Source organism: Myodes glareolus, chromosome 17 (genome assembly GCF_982192425.1).
Source record: "Myodes glareolus chromosome 17, mMyoGla1.1, whole genome shotgun sequence".
NCBI lineage: Eukaryota > Metazoa > Chordata > Mammalia > Rodentia > Cricetidae > Myodes > Myodes glareolus.
In genome coordinates this window covers 49,378,269-49,393,942 of record NC_142042.1, presented here as the reverse complement: position 1 = coordinate 49,393,942, position 15,674 = coordinate 49,378,269, and the positions used below count along the sequence as shown (strand labels likewise).

The 15,674-nt window shown below is 49.1% G+C and overlaps 1 protein-coding gene across 2 annotated transcripts in view; it reads right to left on the bottom strand.

Moving 5' to 3' along the window:
- Slc6a17 (solute carrier family 6 member 17) overlaps positions 1-15,674 on the bottom strand; it is a 47,542-nt gene that overhangs the window by 12,473 nt on the left and 19,395 nt on the right. For both annotated transcript variants that reach the window (XM_087897663.1, XM_087897664.1), the window contains exons 3-6: positions 12,638-12,795; positions 10,942-11,068; positions 10,115-10,296; positions 8,473-8,583 (exon numbers count right to left, since the gene is read on the bottom strand). In XM_087897663.1, the coding sequence (XP_087753789.1) occupies positions 8,473-8,583; positions 10,115-10,296; positions 10,942-11,068; positions 12,638-12,795 (578 nt within the window). The remainder of the gene's footprint in view (positions 1-8,472; positions 8,584-10,114; positions 10,297-10,941; positions 11,069-12,637; positions 12,796-15,674) is intronic.

Sequence of the window (15,674 nt, the reverse complement as noted above, 5' to 3'; positions counted from 1 at the left end):
TTTTTGATTTGATAGCCCTGCCTTCCCTGCAAAGCAAGAGGGGAGGGTGCGGAAGGGTAGATGCTGTATCAGTGGTCATGGAGGAGCCTGGGAGACAAATGGTCCTGGGAATAGGGAAGGGATCGCCTGCACTGCTGTGGGCCACTGCGTGTGCATAGGCAAAGGTCTGCAAGAGCTGATGTTTGTCTTATGAGAAAGGGCCTCACTGTGTACTTCAGACTTGCCGAGAACTCATGCTTTTCCTGTGTACACCATTATGTCCAACGCATTTTCACTGTGTGTGTGAGTGCGTGTGTGCACGAGTGCATGCGTGTGTGCGTGCGTGTGTGTGTGTGTGTAAATGTACACTATAAGGGCCTCCTCCATGCCAGGATCCTGTTCTGCTTCTGAGCTCCACCCCTCATACAGAAGTCTGGCTTTTGATACAGGATGAAATATTTTGACTTTTGCTTTGTTTTGATTTTTTTTTTTTTTTTTTTTTTTTTGGTTTTTGCAGAAGTACTCAGGGTCCAGGGCTCCTATGTAAAACCTTGGGCCTTGAGTGAGGCTTTGCTTCTGATTTTAATTTAGGACAGTAATATGGTGCCGTGAGACACAGCCACGTGAACATTCCCCAGCAAGATTTGGGGCGGGACCCCGTAATCAAACACTTCGCGATGTCAGCAACACAATAGAAATTTTCACACCGAGTGAATCAATAAAGACTATAAATAGGCTCGCATCTGTGCAGGTTGTTTGCCCTCCAAGAGGGTTCTACAGGAATCAAAGCATTTTTTTTTTAAATTAAGAAACAGGGGTCTGTACTGGGATAAATAGAAAAGCAGAGATTAGAGAAAAGGAAAAGAAAACAGTCGTGGGCTTCTGAGAAATGACTCTTTAAACACCCCTCTCCTGACCCCTCGGGCAACGGAGTTTCAACGACTCTCCAGAAGGCTCCAGAAATGTGCTGAGGGATTGCATATATGACATATGTGGTTGTGCTGGCCATCACCGGTGTTTCCTGATGTCCACTGTGACAGTTTCGCCTGTCTTTGAGACCTAAGCATGGGACTTTGTTAGGATTCTTGTCATTCCCTAAAGCTATAGCGAGAATGCCGTGATAGGTCAAGCCCCATCCCTGTGCAGGGCAATTTCCTTAAACAAAAGCAGCTATTCCAGGGGGAGACAGCCCAGTCCCAAGCTGACTAGTGGGTCTGGTCTAATAGCTTCAGGGACATCTCAAAGGACAGGGCAGGGTTCAGGGACACGCAATCATTTTGGTTAGAAACAACTGTTTCTTTTGTTAGGACCACAGTTATCATTGCTGCCCATATATTATAAAATGAACAAAAGTAGAGACGGGCAGTGCAGCCAGCCCCTGCTATAGCCATTACCCAGTTTCAAACACGATCCACAGGAGACCAATCTCGTTCTTCTCCTTCACCCCTACCCCCAGCCCTAGATGATTTTGAACCAGACTGATAGCTACATATTGAGGTTTGAGGATCCACACAAACCACCTAACACTAAAGCTCGCCCTTGGAGGGGTGACTGCCCTGCGTGGGTGTTCTCCCACACCCTCGCTCCTAGTCCATAGCTTAAATGGGGGCACTTTTGCTGTTGGAGATACCCAAAGCTAATCTGGAAGTGGACTACATCAGGAGGCTTCGGGACAGAACGCCTGACGTTACTTGATTTGAAAGGAGACTCTTGTCAGGCTTCACAGGATGACAGTATGTAGATTCAGGAAGTGTCAGCGTAGGTCAACTGGGACAGGATGCTCCAAACATTGGGATGAGACTACAAGAGGAGAGGTGGGCAGGATTTTCTGCTCTGGAGAGAAGCCCATTCCCTCCCCGGAGCCCAGCGTGATGTAGCACTGGCTTCCTGCTGTTTCTTTCGCACCGCGTCTAAGTCACTTCCTGCCAAGGGAACGAGGTATTTTGCAGCACAGAAGATGTTTTCGGAATGCACAAGCAGCTGCTGAGCACCGGCCTGAGGGACACGTGACAGCAGCACACGCGTGACGGAAGCACACAGCCTTGCTTCTCAGTACTTCTCTAGCACCTGCCACGGCAGAGCCAGACCGAGCTACAAGACACCAGATGGCACTGGAGTGCAGAGTTCCCACTGCCTAGGAACGGTGTCACCTTCACAAGGGACAGAGACAATAATAGCTCGTGCTTGCCATGTGTACCCCACTTGCCAGGAGCAGTCCTATGAGCTCTGTTGACAGCTCTGCAGAGGGGTATCACTTGCACCCCCTCTTGCAGCTGTAGAAGTGGGCCCCAAGAGTCAAAGAACCTCCCTAGTGGAAACTGGGTGGTGAGCTGGTCACAGGTCACAAGGCTGGGCATCTTCTCCGAGAGGTCTTTGCTCAAATGGGAGTCAAGAAATCTCACAACCAGACTGTTTGACTGGAATCTTGGAACCTCCAGGGACCTCTCTGATTTTCCTTGAGAGTTAATATATATTCTTAGTCCTTTGGGCTTCTGTAGTGATATTTCATTTGTATTTTAATAGATAAAGCGTGTCTGAAGTTCAGAGAGTAAAACAGCCACACTGATCAGCCTTAAAGACCAGACAGTGGTGATACACACCTTTAACCCCGTAGCCACGCTAGTTTGCCACAGAAATCGGGCAGTAGTGGTGCATGCCTCTAATCCCAACACTAGAAAGGAATATCAAATGGGAGGAGATAGCTCTCAGATACAGTCTCATTCTGAGATTCCTGGAGGCAGAATTGCCACTTTACACTAAGGCAGAAGTAAGACCCAGTGGCTGTTTGCTTTTCTAACCTTCAGGTTGAAACCCAGTTTCTGTCTCTGGGTTTTTATTAATCGTGCTACAGGCTCCTTTTCTTTACCCCTTAGTAAATTTCAGAAGTCTAGTTTCCTTCCCCAGAAATAAGCAACTGTGATTTTGGCTTTCTGAGTATTATTCCAGTGAGGTTCAGACAGACACCAGCATGTAGGATAGACATCTCTTGTTACAACATATATACAGACATGCATGTGTATGTTTCTCCCACACTCCATGGAGCTCCCCCTTTCTTGGAGCAAATCATCTTGCTCTTGGTCTCCACACTTCCTCAGTGTGCTGAACTGGCATCCCAAAGAGCCCCAGAATGCCTAGCGCACGGCTCTGCTCTGCCTCACTTCACAGTTAATTCGTCTCTTTGGAAAGCAACTGTAATCAGAACACTTACCCGGAGAGGTATTAGAAGGCTTAAATGAATTGATATATACAATGAGTATAACACAACTGTTTAAGCACCTCACTGACATGGAAAGCAATGTGCTCTCAGAATGTTCATTTGCAAAAAGCTGCACCTCAGATTGCTGAGAGCTAGGGGTGGCCCGTGTTACTGAGGTCACACCCACTCCGGAGCCACATCTATCAGACGGCTTTTAGGGTCATACCTGTACACTGTTCCCAAATGGACAGTGACTTCACACTCACACCTCCTTAGCCCTCCAGGGTCCCTCCTTCATGCTTACTCCAAGTTGGCCACTTGGTTTCCTGCTTCACTGAGAAAGATGCCACTATGGGAAGAGGACTATTAGAACCCCTCCCTACAGCTTCTTCCTGCCAGCACGGTACCAAGAGCTCCCCTCTCCCTTGGTGTGTGTGGATGCAGCTAACATCAACTCTTCCCCCAAAGACACTGGGCCTCTCCCTGATGTCATCTGGATTTTTTTTTAAGTGTACAGTTCAACAACGTTTAGCACACCAGTATTGAGCAATCTGTAGCACTATCAGTTTGGAGCCTCTTCCTTGCCCTTAAGAGAAGCATGTTTCTACTAACATTGCTCCTCATGCCTTCCCTCAAGTGCAGCCCTCAGTGACCACTAGTGTACCGTCTCTATGGATTCGTCTATGCTGGACACTTCCTATGTTTGGAATTGCACACGTTGTGGCCTCTCAAGTCTAAATCCTTTGATTTGCTTAATATTTTCCAGGGTCTTCCATGCCGTGACATGTGTCCGTACTTTATTCTTGTGTGTTTTGCATACATGTTCATAGGGGTAAGGTTGTCTAGATCTGTGTGTACACTAGTGGAGGTCAGAGGTTAACCTTGCATCTCTTCCTCAGTTGCTCGCCACCATTTATTTTTGAGACGGGTTTCTCCCCGGGATTACTGCTTCATTGAACATGGATGGCTAGAATAGAAGCTAAATTAGCTGAGCACCAAGCCCTAAGGCTCGTCCCATGTCCACATCCACAGACAGGGGATTACAGGTACATGCCTCCATGCCTGTCTCTTTTATTTTAGGGATCAAACTCAGATCTCATGCTTTCATGGTACATGCTTTGCCGACTGTGCCATTATCACAGCTCTGGTACATCCTTCCTTTCTACAGCTGGATACCATTCCATTTTATGCATCTACCACATTTTGTTCATTCCACAGCTGATTGACATGTTGGTTGTTTCTGCTTTGGGGCTATTATAAACCACGCTTCTATGAACATTCATGCTCCAACTTTGTGTGAATATACATTTTAAGTTTTCTTGGATACACGTCTAAGAGTAGAATTACTGCATCATACGGAAACACTAGACTTTTTTTTTTAAGCTCCTGTACTAATTCTAGCCTGTCGGTGTTCGGTGAATTATTTTCAGCATTATATAAATTCTGTGATAATATCCTTGACCCCAGGGCCCTCTCCACTTACTCTTGCATTTCTCATTTTTGTTTCCTTTTATAGTGAAACTACTGAATACAAACGCCCTCTCCTACTTGTCTCTGATTCATCACCTCGCATTTTCTTTTGGTTCACCACCATTAGAGTTTGTCCCCAATGTTCTATCAAAACATCTCTTATGAAGGTCACCAATGACGCTTCCGTTGCCAGATGATTGGTTATTTCCTGTCTTCATCATCTGCCCGGCTCACCTTTGTTCAAGCATTTCCCTGACTCTGCCTGGGGGCGTGGATATGTGTGCTTCATCTCTTCTGCCTCCCTTACCTGCTATCCTTCCCTCAACCCATGAAGACTGCGGCTCTGAGCTGAGTCCTCCTTTCTGACAGAACTCACCCTCCAGGCATTGTAAACCAAGCCATAGCTTTCCATCCACTACTCAGAACTCCCAAATTTGCTCCTTCACCTGTTACTTCCAGATTTATGGGCCAAATTACCACACCACGAGTTCATCTGCCTATCTGTCGGACATTTTAAAATTGACACATCCAAAACAATAGTCTGGGTGTTCCTCCTAAATTCTGCTTCTCCCATCCTTCCCATCTCTGTAAATGTCATCTCCATCCGTCTGGCTGCTCAGGCAAAAGACCTTGGAGTCACTCTTGGCTCCTCCCACACCTCATATCCAAGCCACAGCAAACCCTCTTGAGTCTGTTTCCTAAGTGTTTCTTCAACTCAACCAACTCTTAGCCCTCCATCCCTGCTTGGCTCACGGTTCCTCTCATCCAGTGACCCACAAAGCAAATCTCCCTCTTCTCCTCTTGGACTCTCCATGGCAGCCTCCTCTAAGAGGCTCAGGGTGGCCTTAGCATCTCATCCCTCTGCCCATAACCTCCCACTGGCCAGAGTTTACACAGGGGAAATGTCCAAGTGTCTTTATGGCCTCCTGGACCCCCATAGCCCTAATCAGACCACAGTCCTGCCTCTCTCCCCTCCTTACTTCCTAGAATTCACAAGCTGCTCCAGCTCAAGGCCCTTTCAGTCGTTATCTCTCTGTCTAGAATGGAAGGTGTGAGCTCCACATCTGCGTGTAGCCTGAGCCCTCACCTCCTTAGGGCCACTATTCAAACGCTCTTCCTCAGTGAGGCACCCCTTGACCACACTGTATAAAATGTACCCTGTCCCTAGATGCCCCAATTCTTTGTTCTCTGCTCTGTTCTTCCCCTCACCACACTGGTCAGTAACAGTTCTGCATCTTATTTTATATCATCCATTCTGAGGGCTGGGGAATTTGTCTATTGTATTCATGGGCTGATATCCATCTTAGAACAGTGTCTGGCTCTAGTGAGCCTTTGTTGGATGAATGCAAACATGACTGGTAAACATTTGGGCATTTGGAGCATGCCAGTCTTTTGCTACTAAAACAAATGCTGTATCAACCAATACTGAGTACTAACCATTTTGCTTATATACGGCTACATTTGTTGGGAAAATACCTAAAAGTGAAATTGTTGGGCCAAAGGACATGAATGTTCATCATTCTGACTGTTTGAGAGTTTATATGACTGAAAAAAAACCTCTCCATAATTCACCATTATATGTTGGGCAAATTACATGAGAATTGCATGGCACCCCATGTTGACCTGGTTTTGTCCTTGGATGAAAGAAATGATAAGGGAAAGATGTCTGGGAATTTCAAGTAGTTAATTAGCTGTTAACACCAGTTACTCTCTCATCAGGGCCACTAGCGAGTCATCATAGCATCCTGGTCACACAGCACACCAGATCCACTAGCTCTCTGCTTGCAGACAGGGACAGAAAGGATAGGTCCTATAGCCTGGATATTTTCTGATGTTGGAAGACGTCCGGGGAGGAAGAAGGACCTCTCACATCATCCAGCATAGTCTAAAAAGGAGTCTGAGATGCCTTGGTCAAAATTTTCTTGACTTTGTTCAGGGTGTTGAATGGCACAACCTCTTGGGATATTGTTAATATTGTAATTCATAGGAATGAATGAAACAGTGTTCATCCTGGACAGCTCTGGACAGTGACCTGGTGGTGCTCTGTGGCACCAAGAACTTTAAATGACCCCAGAGACCTCGTATCTCCCAGTCCTGAGCTACGACAGCCACTTCTCTGCAATGGTCCTCATCCTGACGGACCATCAGATGAGATGGCTGTTGCCACGGGTGGATTCATGTTTTGCTGCACAGCATCTGGGGGCATCTGTGAATAGAAACCACACTCCAGGCGAACAATAGCAAGGCTGCCTGGGTGCCCTGGGCAGGAGAGTGTTCAAGTCTTCTTAGCCACCCTTCCTTGCTCAACACAAGCCTCCAGAGTCAGGTGCAGGAGCTACACAATGAAACTGCTCCGTGGACAATGCCCAGATGAGTCACAAAGACTTGACCTGGAGACTAACGAGTCAGATGAGCCATGAGTTGCACCATGCTGGTTCTTGGGGACTTGGTTCCTCTAGGGGCTTCTACATTTAATTTTACAGCTTAGAAGATTCTGCAAATGCCAGGTAGCTTCACATGGCTTCTGGAACATCCAGGAAATGGTTTGAGAAAGGGAGTGGCTCTGTTGTTCTGAGGACTTAAGCTATATGCATCTATTGGATGGGCAAAACTGAAGCCTGTCAAACGTGGAGTTATATACCTGGTGTGTGTGCTCATGGATGCAAACACTTGGAAAGTATTTTGGCTGAAGATTTGCATACCCTTTGAGACAGCAATTTCAATTTTGCTGTATTTACTTCAGAGAAACTTGCACAAAGACTTGGGTCTTGGTTATTCAGGCCAAGGATGTCTAAGGCCAGTTTGTGCAGTTCTGGGTGGCATAGGTCCTAACCATGGCCATCCTCCACACACCAGGAGCCCACTCACAATAGCAGGGCAGGAGAGTCAATGGGGCCTGAGGACTTCAAACTCCATAGAATCTGGGGCTTTCTTAATCACCCTGTGTGAACTCCCTGTGAAAGGGAGTGTGTATGTGCACGTGTATACACATGTATGGTGGCACTATTGAGTCCTGAGGCTTCAAGCTCGTCTGGCCCCATCTGGCCCCGTCTGACCCGGGGTTCATAGTCTAGCTCAGAAGGATTTGGAGGTGAAATTCTCAGCCCCATCAACTGGAGGCACTGACATACATTGTTTAGGACAATTTGATATTAAAATCCCCCGTAGCCTACTCATGTAGTTGTGTCCACGGTCATGAGGTGGGGACAGACCACCTCCTGAAGGCTAGGCGTGCATATGCAGAATACCTGTTTCTCAGCACATCCTCTATGAGCAAAGATCCCTCGCAGTCCCTTCACGGGCTAGTGACAGGATTAGGAGGGTGCCCGAGTGGGCTCCTTGTTTCCCTGATTTGGGTACAAACTGGAATTCCTGAGGGGAGTTCATCTTCTTGACTCCTATTAGCACAGACCCACAGAATGAAGACACCCCTAAAATGAAGGTCTGAAGCCCCATCCCTCACATTTAAATGGAACATGCCTCTGTCATCGCTGCAGGTGTGCCTGATGCTTTTTCACATCCTTGTTCACATGATCTCCTTTGATTAGTAAATCATACTGATACTTGCTGAAGCCCTTCCTGCTCGGCAAGGCTCACTTCAGATGCCACCTCTTTTCTGGAGTCTTTTTGGATTTCACCCAAATTGAAGTAATGTCCCTCTCCTTGAAACATGAGGACAGAGCCTAGACCCCTTTCTTGGGCTTCTCTGAAGCACAAAGCACAAAACACCTGCCAGACAGTTGGGGTTGGGTGTAAAGTTGTGTGCAGCGGAGCAGGCCCAGTGGAGCTGCCAGGGTTCCCCCCATGTGGACACCACAGAGCCTTACCTTAGGAGTGAACATGTGCAGGATGCCATCAATTGCCCCTCGCAGCAGCAGCCCCCGAACCAGGAAGCAGGCCAACACCACGTAGGGGAAGAGGGAGCTGAAATACATTACCTGCAGAGAGGACAGAGGCCCCCCGTCAGGCAGAGCCCCTTCTACAGCCGGCACCCCCCTTCCCTGCTCACAGCTGGGGCCCAGGAGCCTCCTCTGATATCAGGCAGCAGAACTCGGAGCCTGGAGCCCCCACGCACTGAGCCAAACCCACCATCCATCTGGCCCAGGCAGGAGCAGAACAAGCTGGAAGTCAGCATGGCTGTGCCTGGAGCTAGTCTGCCTTTCAAGAGCTGGCAGAGCCGAACCAGCAGCTTGTACTCCTAAGTCTCATGTCCCTAGTAGACAGTTCCAGGATCCACTGTGGTTAGAAGTTCTATAGCAGAAGACATCTAGGAGGCCTTGACACTGTTTCCCAAAGAGCCCATCAGAAGAGAGAGTAGCCCCTACGCATCCCGAACCTGAACTACGTGCTTCTTACTAGTTCATATATGTCATGCACCTCTCTATGGCCCCATGCTCCTGGCACAGAGCCACGCACAAAGAATTTGATCACGGGACCTCGGCTGCAGTGATACCAATCCTGGGGCACTTAGGACAGGGCAACAGACAGGCTAAGAGTTATCTGCATGTGTACTGACCCTGCAGCCACCATCAACCAATCCTGGGGCACTTAGGACAGGGCAACAGACAGGCTAAGAGCTATCTGCATGTGTACTGACCCTGCAGCCACCATCAACCAATCCTGGGGCCTCAGGCTACCTGCTTAGTATGCCTCCATCTCCCCATCTCTAAAGGGCTGCAATATTCTTAACTCCTAACATTGGTGAGAGCCAGGGATGTGCAGACGTGGCAGCCCTGATAAATGCCATGAAGTGTCAGCTACTATTCCAGCCTCCAGAGAGGGAGGAGGCTGGTGGCTGGGATGGTACCACTTTTCTGCAACTCAGCATCCTGACTCATCAAGTCTGACAAAGAACCAAGAGCCTCTGCTCGAGCCCTGGAACTGGACAGACTAACTTCTAAGCCCTTAGATGAGGCACCTTCCCCAGTACAGACTTCAGTTTCCTTTTCTATAAAATGAGTGGAGGGCTATCAGATGTCTGTCTCTCTTTCCATCCCTTGCAGCCCATGAGGTCATAAATAATAAGGATTGAAAATGCTGGGAAAGAAGGGCAGGGCTGGGCGGTAATGACCTTCACTGACTGGACTGTTTGGGGGCCTCCAAGCTCTCTGTGGCTCTAACAGCCCTTTATCGGCAGACAGCATAGGGCAGAGTTTCATCAAAAACTGCTTAGACTGCCCAATGCAAGGGCTTTTGCTTAGGAACCTGGGGATGCACCATCTAGACAGGTGGCCCCTCAAGGTCGGTACCTCTGGCTCCTCAGTGTTTGCAGAGCAGGCCTAAGCTGTAAGCACCAAAGCAGATGGGGCCCCAGGAACGACTACCCAGCAAGCTCATCCTTGGGCTGTCTGTGGTGCTAATGCTCCCACCCATCCCGTGAGGCTAATGCTGTCGCTCAAGTAGTCTTCCCCGGTGGCCTGGGATCCCAGCTCCTGCTCTCTGGGTCCCTGTTGCCTTGTCCCAGCTCACCTTTCCAGAGGACTGGATACCCTTGACTACAGCCATGCCCACGATGCTCCAGGCCACAAGGAGGCAGAGTGTCATCTTCCAGTTGAGGCCCCCACTCTCTGAGATGGAGTTGGAGATGTCCAAGGCCTCTCGATACCAGAAGTAGGTAGTGGCTGAGCTCTTCTCACACTCGGGCTCCACCACTGAAACCAGAGGAAAGGTCACAGGCCTCAGCTTCCAGCCCTACAGGCCAGCTCCTGTGCTGGGCCCTGCCCAGGCAGCAGTGAGACAGTGGGTAGCCGTGGGAGGACTGTACCATGATCTGGCAGAACCTGAGGAATCCTGAGTTTCTGGTGGGACCTACGAGCCTTTGAGCCACAGTCACATGGCTGAATTCCCACCTCGATCATCTCTGCACACAAGTGCCAAATTTGTCTAAAGGTTCTTGGGGGAAGGCCCTGAGACAGAGGCTGGAAATCCAGATGTCAGGTCACTGGTTAAAGGATAGTATGAGCGTGGGAAAGGGGGCTTCAGGATCTGTTTTCCCACCTATGGAGTGGGGCACACAAGTCAAAATTGTTCTTAGACATATGCTATTGGAGAAATAAATAACTAAGCAAAATTCAATCCCCGAGATCTCTGTGTGCTAGGTCAGCAGGAGATTAGTAGATCATTTCCTCAGGAGAAGGAGAAAAAAAGGTGAGTATTGGGGTGTGAAGTGGTTTCTCCAAGGTGACTCACTGAACCAATGAAGCCCCAAATCTTATTACTAAACAGTATAGACTCCTTCCTGGGACAGAGCTAGCCGAAGACCACAGCTGGGGTTCCTCCAGGGTCCCCACACTTGCCTGCCGCAGTTCCATTCCTGACGACAGGACACTCACTCCAGGGCAGCGGGTACTGGAAGGACTTGAAGAAGTAGAAGACGCTCCACCCAATGATCACATTGTAGTACAGCCCAACGAAGAGGCAGACCTGAGGGCAAGGGTCAGGGTAAGATCACGGAGGCTGCAGGTAAAGCCGCCCCTCCCTGCACTCCATCCAAGGCCCAGCAGCTCAAACCCAGCCCTGATGGAGGATGTGGGTGGGGCGGGGGGATGCAGAGATGGAGCGGGGGTTGGGGGTCTGCCCCCATTCCTCCTTCATCCATCTGGTACTCAGACAGTCCACAAAGGAATTCCTGGGCTATTAAAATTTTCTCCTTTAAGCAATAAACTCTTAAAATGTTAATCCTTTCCAGTTTGAAATTCCTGTAAGATACTTGAAGCCCTTCCCCCATCGTTTCCTGATGACTCAGGATTCTAATTAGAGATGCCCTCCAGGACCATGGAGACACACCACAGCATTGATCCTTTTAGGCCCAGATGGTGGTACTTTTTGAGATTGTGTGGATCGCTGGTTCTCCCACCTCTTCCCTTTTCTCGGGTGCTGCCCTTCCTTTGGAACAGTGAGCAGGCTGCTTCTAGAGAGAAAGCAGTAAGCTTGGCAGTTTTATTAAAATAGGAGGGATCTAGCAATGTTTAACAGGCAGGGTTTGGCTGTATCTGCTCCGGATGCTCCGAGGGCCCTTCCAGAGGCCTGGCTGTCCCAGATGATTTAGATTGCTTGTTAGTGTGAATGCAGAGGGCTCCTGGTCGCTCCCATTTCATATGAACAACTATGTGGAGGAGCACACGTTCACATACACAGAGAGAAAACGAGGGAGGGGGCTACGCTGGGATAAACACGCAGAGAAGCATCCCTTTCCTTAACTGTGTTGTTTCCAACCCAAGTAGAGGGTTCCCCTCCCCCTGCATGTGCAAACATGGCCAGCCTGGTGTTTACACTGTAGCTGGCCATGTGACGGTGATGCCTGGTTTGACAACAGGACAATCCTCCTACCGTGTTTGACAGAATCCTCAGTCCCTTCCAGAAATGAACTGCAGTTTTTATCTCAAGTTAGAGAGTGGGCACCTGCAGGTTTCATCTTTAAGGGATGCTCAGTTTCTTCAGCTGTATACAGCTCTCAGCACAATTTCATCGACAAACACACAGATGAGCCTGGAAGTCCCCATCCAAGGCCCAGGAGGTCTCCCAAAACCTCATGCCTCCTGGGTTGGTCATAAGGCTCCTGTCTGAATATTTCAACTGTTTGATTGCATGGCGCTCTAGCAAGGCGTGCTAAGCCATGTACATTTGAAACTCACTTCCCAAGGAAAGGGAAAGGAGTCCATGAGGAATTGGTAAGGAGTGGTGGGGACCTGGATGGTTTATCAGTTCCCAGATGATAAGGACTGAGATATCCTTGTGAACATGTCCCGTTTCCCCTCTTTTGCATCATTGGTGAATGTCACATATGGTTCCTGGCAGTGCTTTCATCTTCAAGTTTAGGAAATATGGTGACTATGGCCCCGAGACACCATCTGTGAATAATCTGTTGATGACCGCTCTCGCTCCCCTTGCGTTGGTCAGGACTCTGGCCTGTAAACCTGGTGACCTCTCCACAGTATCCCAACGTGGACCCTCTGCCTCCCACCCAGTGCCAGCCCCCAGCTCTGAACTCACAATACAGCTGGAGAAGCCGATGCCCCCCAGGCGGGGGCACACGTAGTGCCACACACCAATGCTGCCACGGCGGATCCTCTGGCCCACAGCCAGCTCCAGAAAGAAGAGGGGGATGCCAATAATGATCAGCAGCACCAGGTATGGCACCAGGTAGGCACCTGCAAGGAGAAGAGAAGGTGCGGATCAGAGAGACAGAGTGAGGGAAGGGGTGGCAGCCGTGCCCAACAGTCTCAGATATAGTGTGTGGGCAGTGACAACAAAGAAAGGGAAAGGTGGTATGTCCAACAGACTCAGCCACATCTTAGGCCATCTGGAGCTTCCCCGTGAATGTTGTTGCTCAAGGCTGGCCCATTCAGACTTTTCCTCTCCTTGATCCTCTGACTTGGGATGGGAAACAAGGGCGCATACAGACACCAGAGCCTTCCACTCGCAAGGCTGGATTCAGAAGCAGATACCTCATTGCCTCTCAGAGAGCCACATGTCAAGTCACAGACACTGGCCTCACACAGCACACACACCTGTCCACAGCCCTCCCAGATGTCACGGGTCCTGCTCGCTCATTCCCAAGGGCTCACTCCCACCCACCCTCCCTCTCTGTGGTCTGGCCTGCCGGCTTCTGAGACAGATGCTGACACAGCAGACTGAGCAACTCGAGAGAAGCCGAGCTTGGAAGCTCTCCAGGGAGAGGGTCTGATCAGCATCACCATTAATCCACAGCTAATTGGGAGGAATGGAAGAGAAATTAGTTGTTCAGGAAAGCGTGATAAGGGAATCATAAAGGATGGAATGATCTTGCTAAAGATTACAGATAACAAATTAATCTTGCTGTCTTAAACCTAGCTGCAGACACGATCTCAATTCCAAGTGACAGGGCATTTAGCAAGGGAATTAAAGCCACGGCTGGACATGGACGAGTGCACCCCACCAAGAGTTGTGCCAAGAACACAGCCCTGTTGGCAACACTATCAGTCAGGCCCTGCCTGTCAAACTGTCTTGCTTGTTCCTGTCTCCTGGGTTACCAAGCACCTTCAGGGAGATCCGCTCAAGAGAGGGGTCTCTGAAAGCCCCAGCTACACTGCTCTGTCCTGTAGTGGTATTTTATTTATAATCTAACAAATAAAGCTTGCCTTAAGATCAGAGTGCAGAGCTAAGACGCTAGTTAGCCATAGAGGTCAGGCAGTGGTTGCACAAACTTTAATCCCAGGACTAGGTAGACAGAGGCAGACAGACCTCTATGAGTTCAAGCCACCCTGGGCTACACGAGATTGAATCTGTCTAAAAAAAAAGGTGATTCTAGGAGTTGGGATCACATGCCTTTTGCCTTTAATTCCAGCACTAGCGAGGTGGAGACAGGAGTGATATGGCTGGGTGGAGAGAGGAATATAAGGCGGGGAGGAGACAAGAGCTCTGATGTAGTTTGAGGATTCGGTCTGAGCATGCAGTTTGAGGTTTCATAGAGACAGCAGTCAGTCTGAGGATCTGTAGAGACAGGATCGCCCCTTAGGTCTGAGCATTGGTAGAGGTAAAGGCTCTCTAATGGCTCGCTCCTTTGCTTCTCTGATCCTTCAGCCTTTACCCCCTAATATCTGACTCTGAGTTTTTATTATTAAGAACAACCAGAGTTCGCGCTACACTGTCCCCTGCAACTTACCCTTCTCAGGTGCACGCCTAATCTGCCAATGAACACTGGAGGTCAGGCAACTACTGGACACAAAATCTGTCAATCAGCAGCAAAAGTTGTTTACCATGGATCTCCTCCATGCCAGATTCAGGTTTTGGGGGATGCAGGAGGAACAGAAGACCCAGATGCCATCCTGGGAGACCTCGCGGGAGGCAAGTTCCTCAGATTCATTTAGGCAGTGTCAGCAGGCACATTCTGGATTGGTCACACCACAGGGGGCCACCTGAGCACACATCTGCTGAGGGAACCCATGGGGAGAGCCTTCAAGAGAAGCTTCCCACCGACTCTTGCAGAGCAACATCATTTTAACACACGCACAAATGCACACGCACACACGCATACACACAGACACACACGCATGCACACAAGCACACATGCATGCACAGGCACCCACCCATGTACTCACTCATTCATCCTATCACTCACAAGCAGCCCCATCAAATGCTCAGAAAAGGAAGGGCCTGAAAAGTCGTGGATATGGACCTCTAGCTTGGCTTGGTTTTTGGTAGAGAGAAACAGTAGCAACTTACTGTAGAAAGACGACAAGGAGGAGCCTCACTGGTGTTTTACTTTGCCTCAGGGTGCTCAGGAGGGACACGATGTATAGGGAGATGAGTGTTGGGGTGTCAGAGCACACTGCTCTCTCCTGTCTACGTTTCTCCCCTCTTCCCACAAGCTGGGGAGATCCTCTAAAAGTGATCTGTGGTCCAAAGGTGGACTGGCTTCCCGTGTCCCGTGTTCCTTCTGTCCGAGTCATGACTACAGGTCAGGGCCACATGGAGTTGAGTCTAGCCAGAGGGCTCAAGGCCAGGACACTCAGGTGAGCCGAGCTCATAGTTAATCAAAGGCTCTCTTGTGTGCCAATCATCACTGAGTTCACCCTCTTCTACCTTGGAAAACACGACCTGGAGGCAACCGGATTTCTTCTGACGCCACAGTGTCTCTCGGGAGTCTTGGGACGGAACAGCTGGGAGCATCCCTCAGGGCATTAGGATACTGGGTGGATCCTGACTCTCTGCACTTCGCCAGATCTCTTTCTATACACCATGCCTTGCTTTTGGCACAGCCCATTTATTTCTGGGGCTTAAGAGCTCACTTTTTTCTATTTTTGGCCTCCAGTCAACTGAAATATGGATTGAAAAGGAGCTGCGAACAGACTCTGTGATCAGATTATCAAGTCTGGAATCCTGGCTCTGCCACCTACTTTGCAACTTTGGACAAATTACTTGATCTCGCTTTGCTCTTGTTTTGTCATAGATGCAGAGTGAAAGTATTAGACGAAGCCATAGGGGATATCTGATATGTGTCCATTTTTTATTTACAAAAATGTCACTCCATACTCCTCCACTCTCTAAA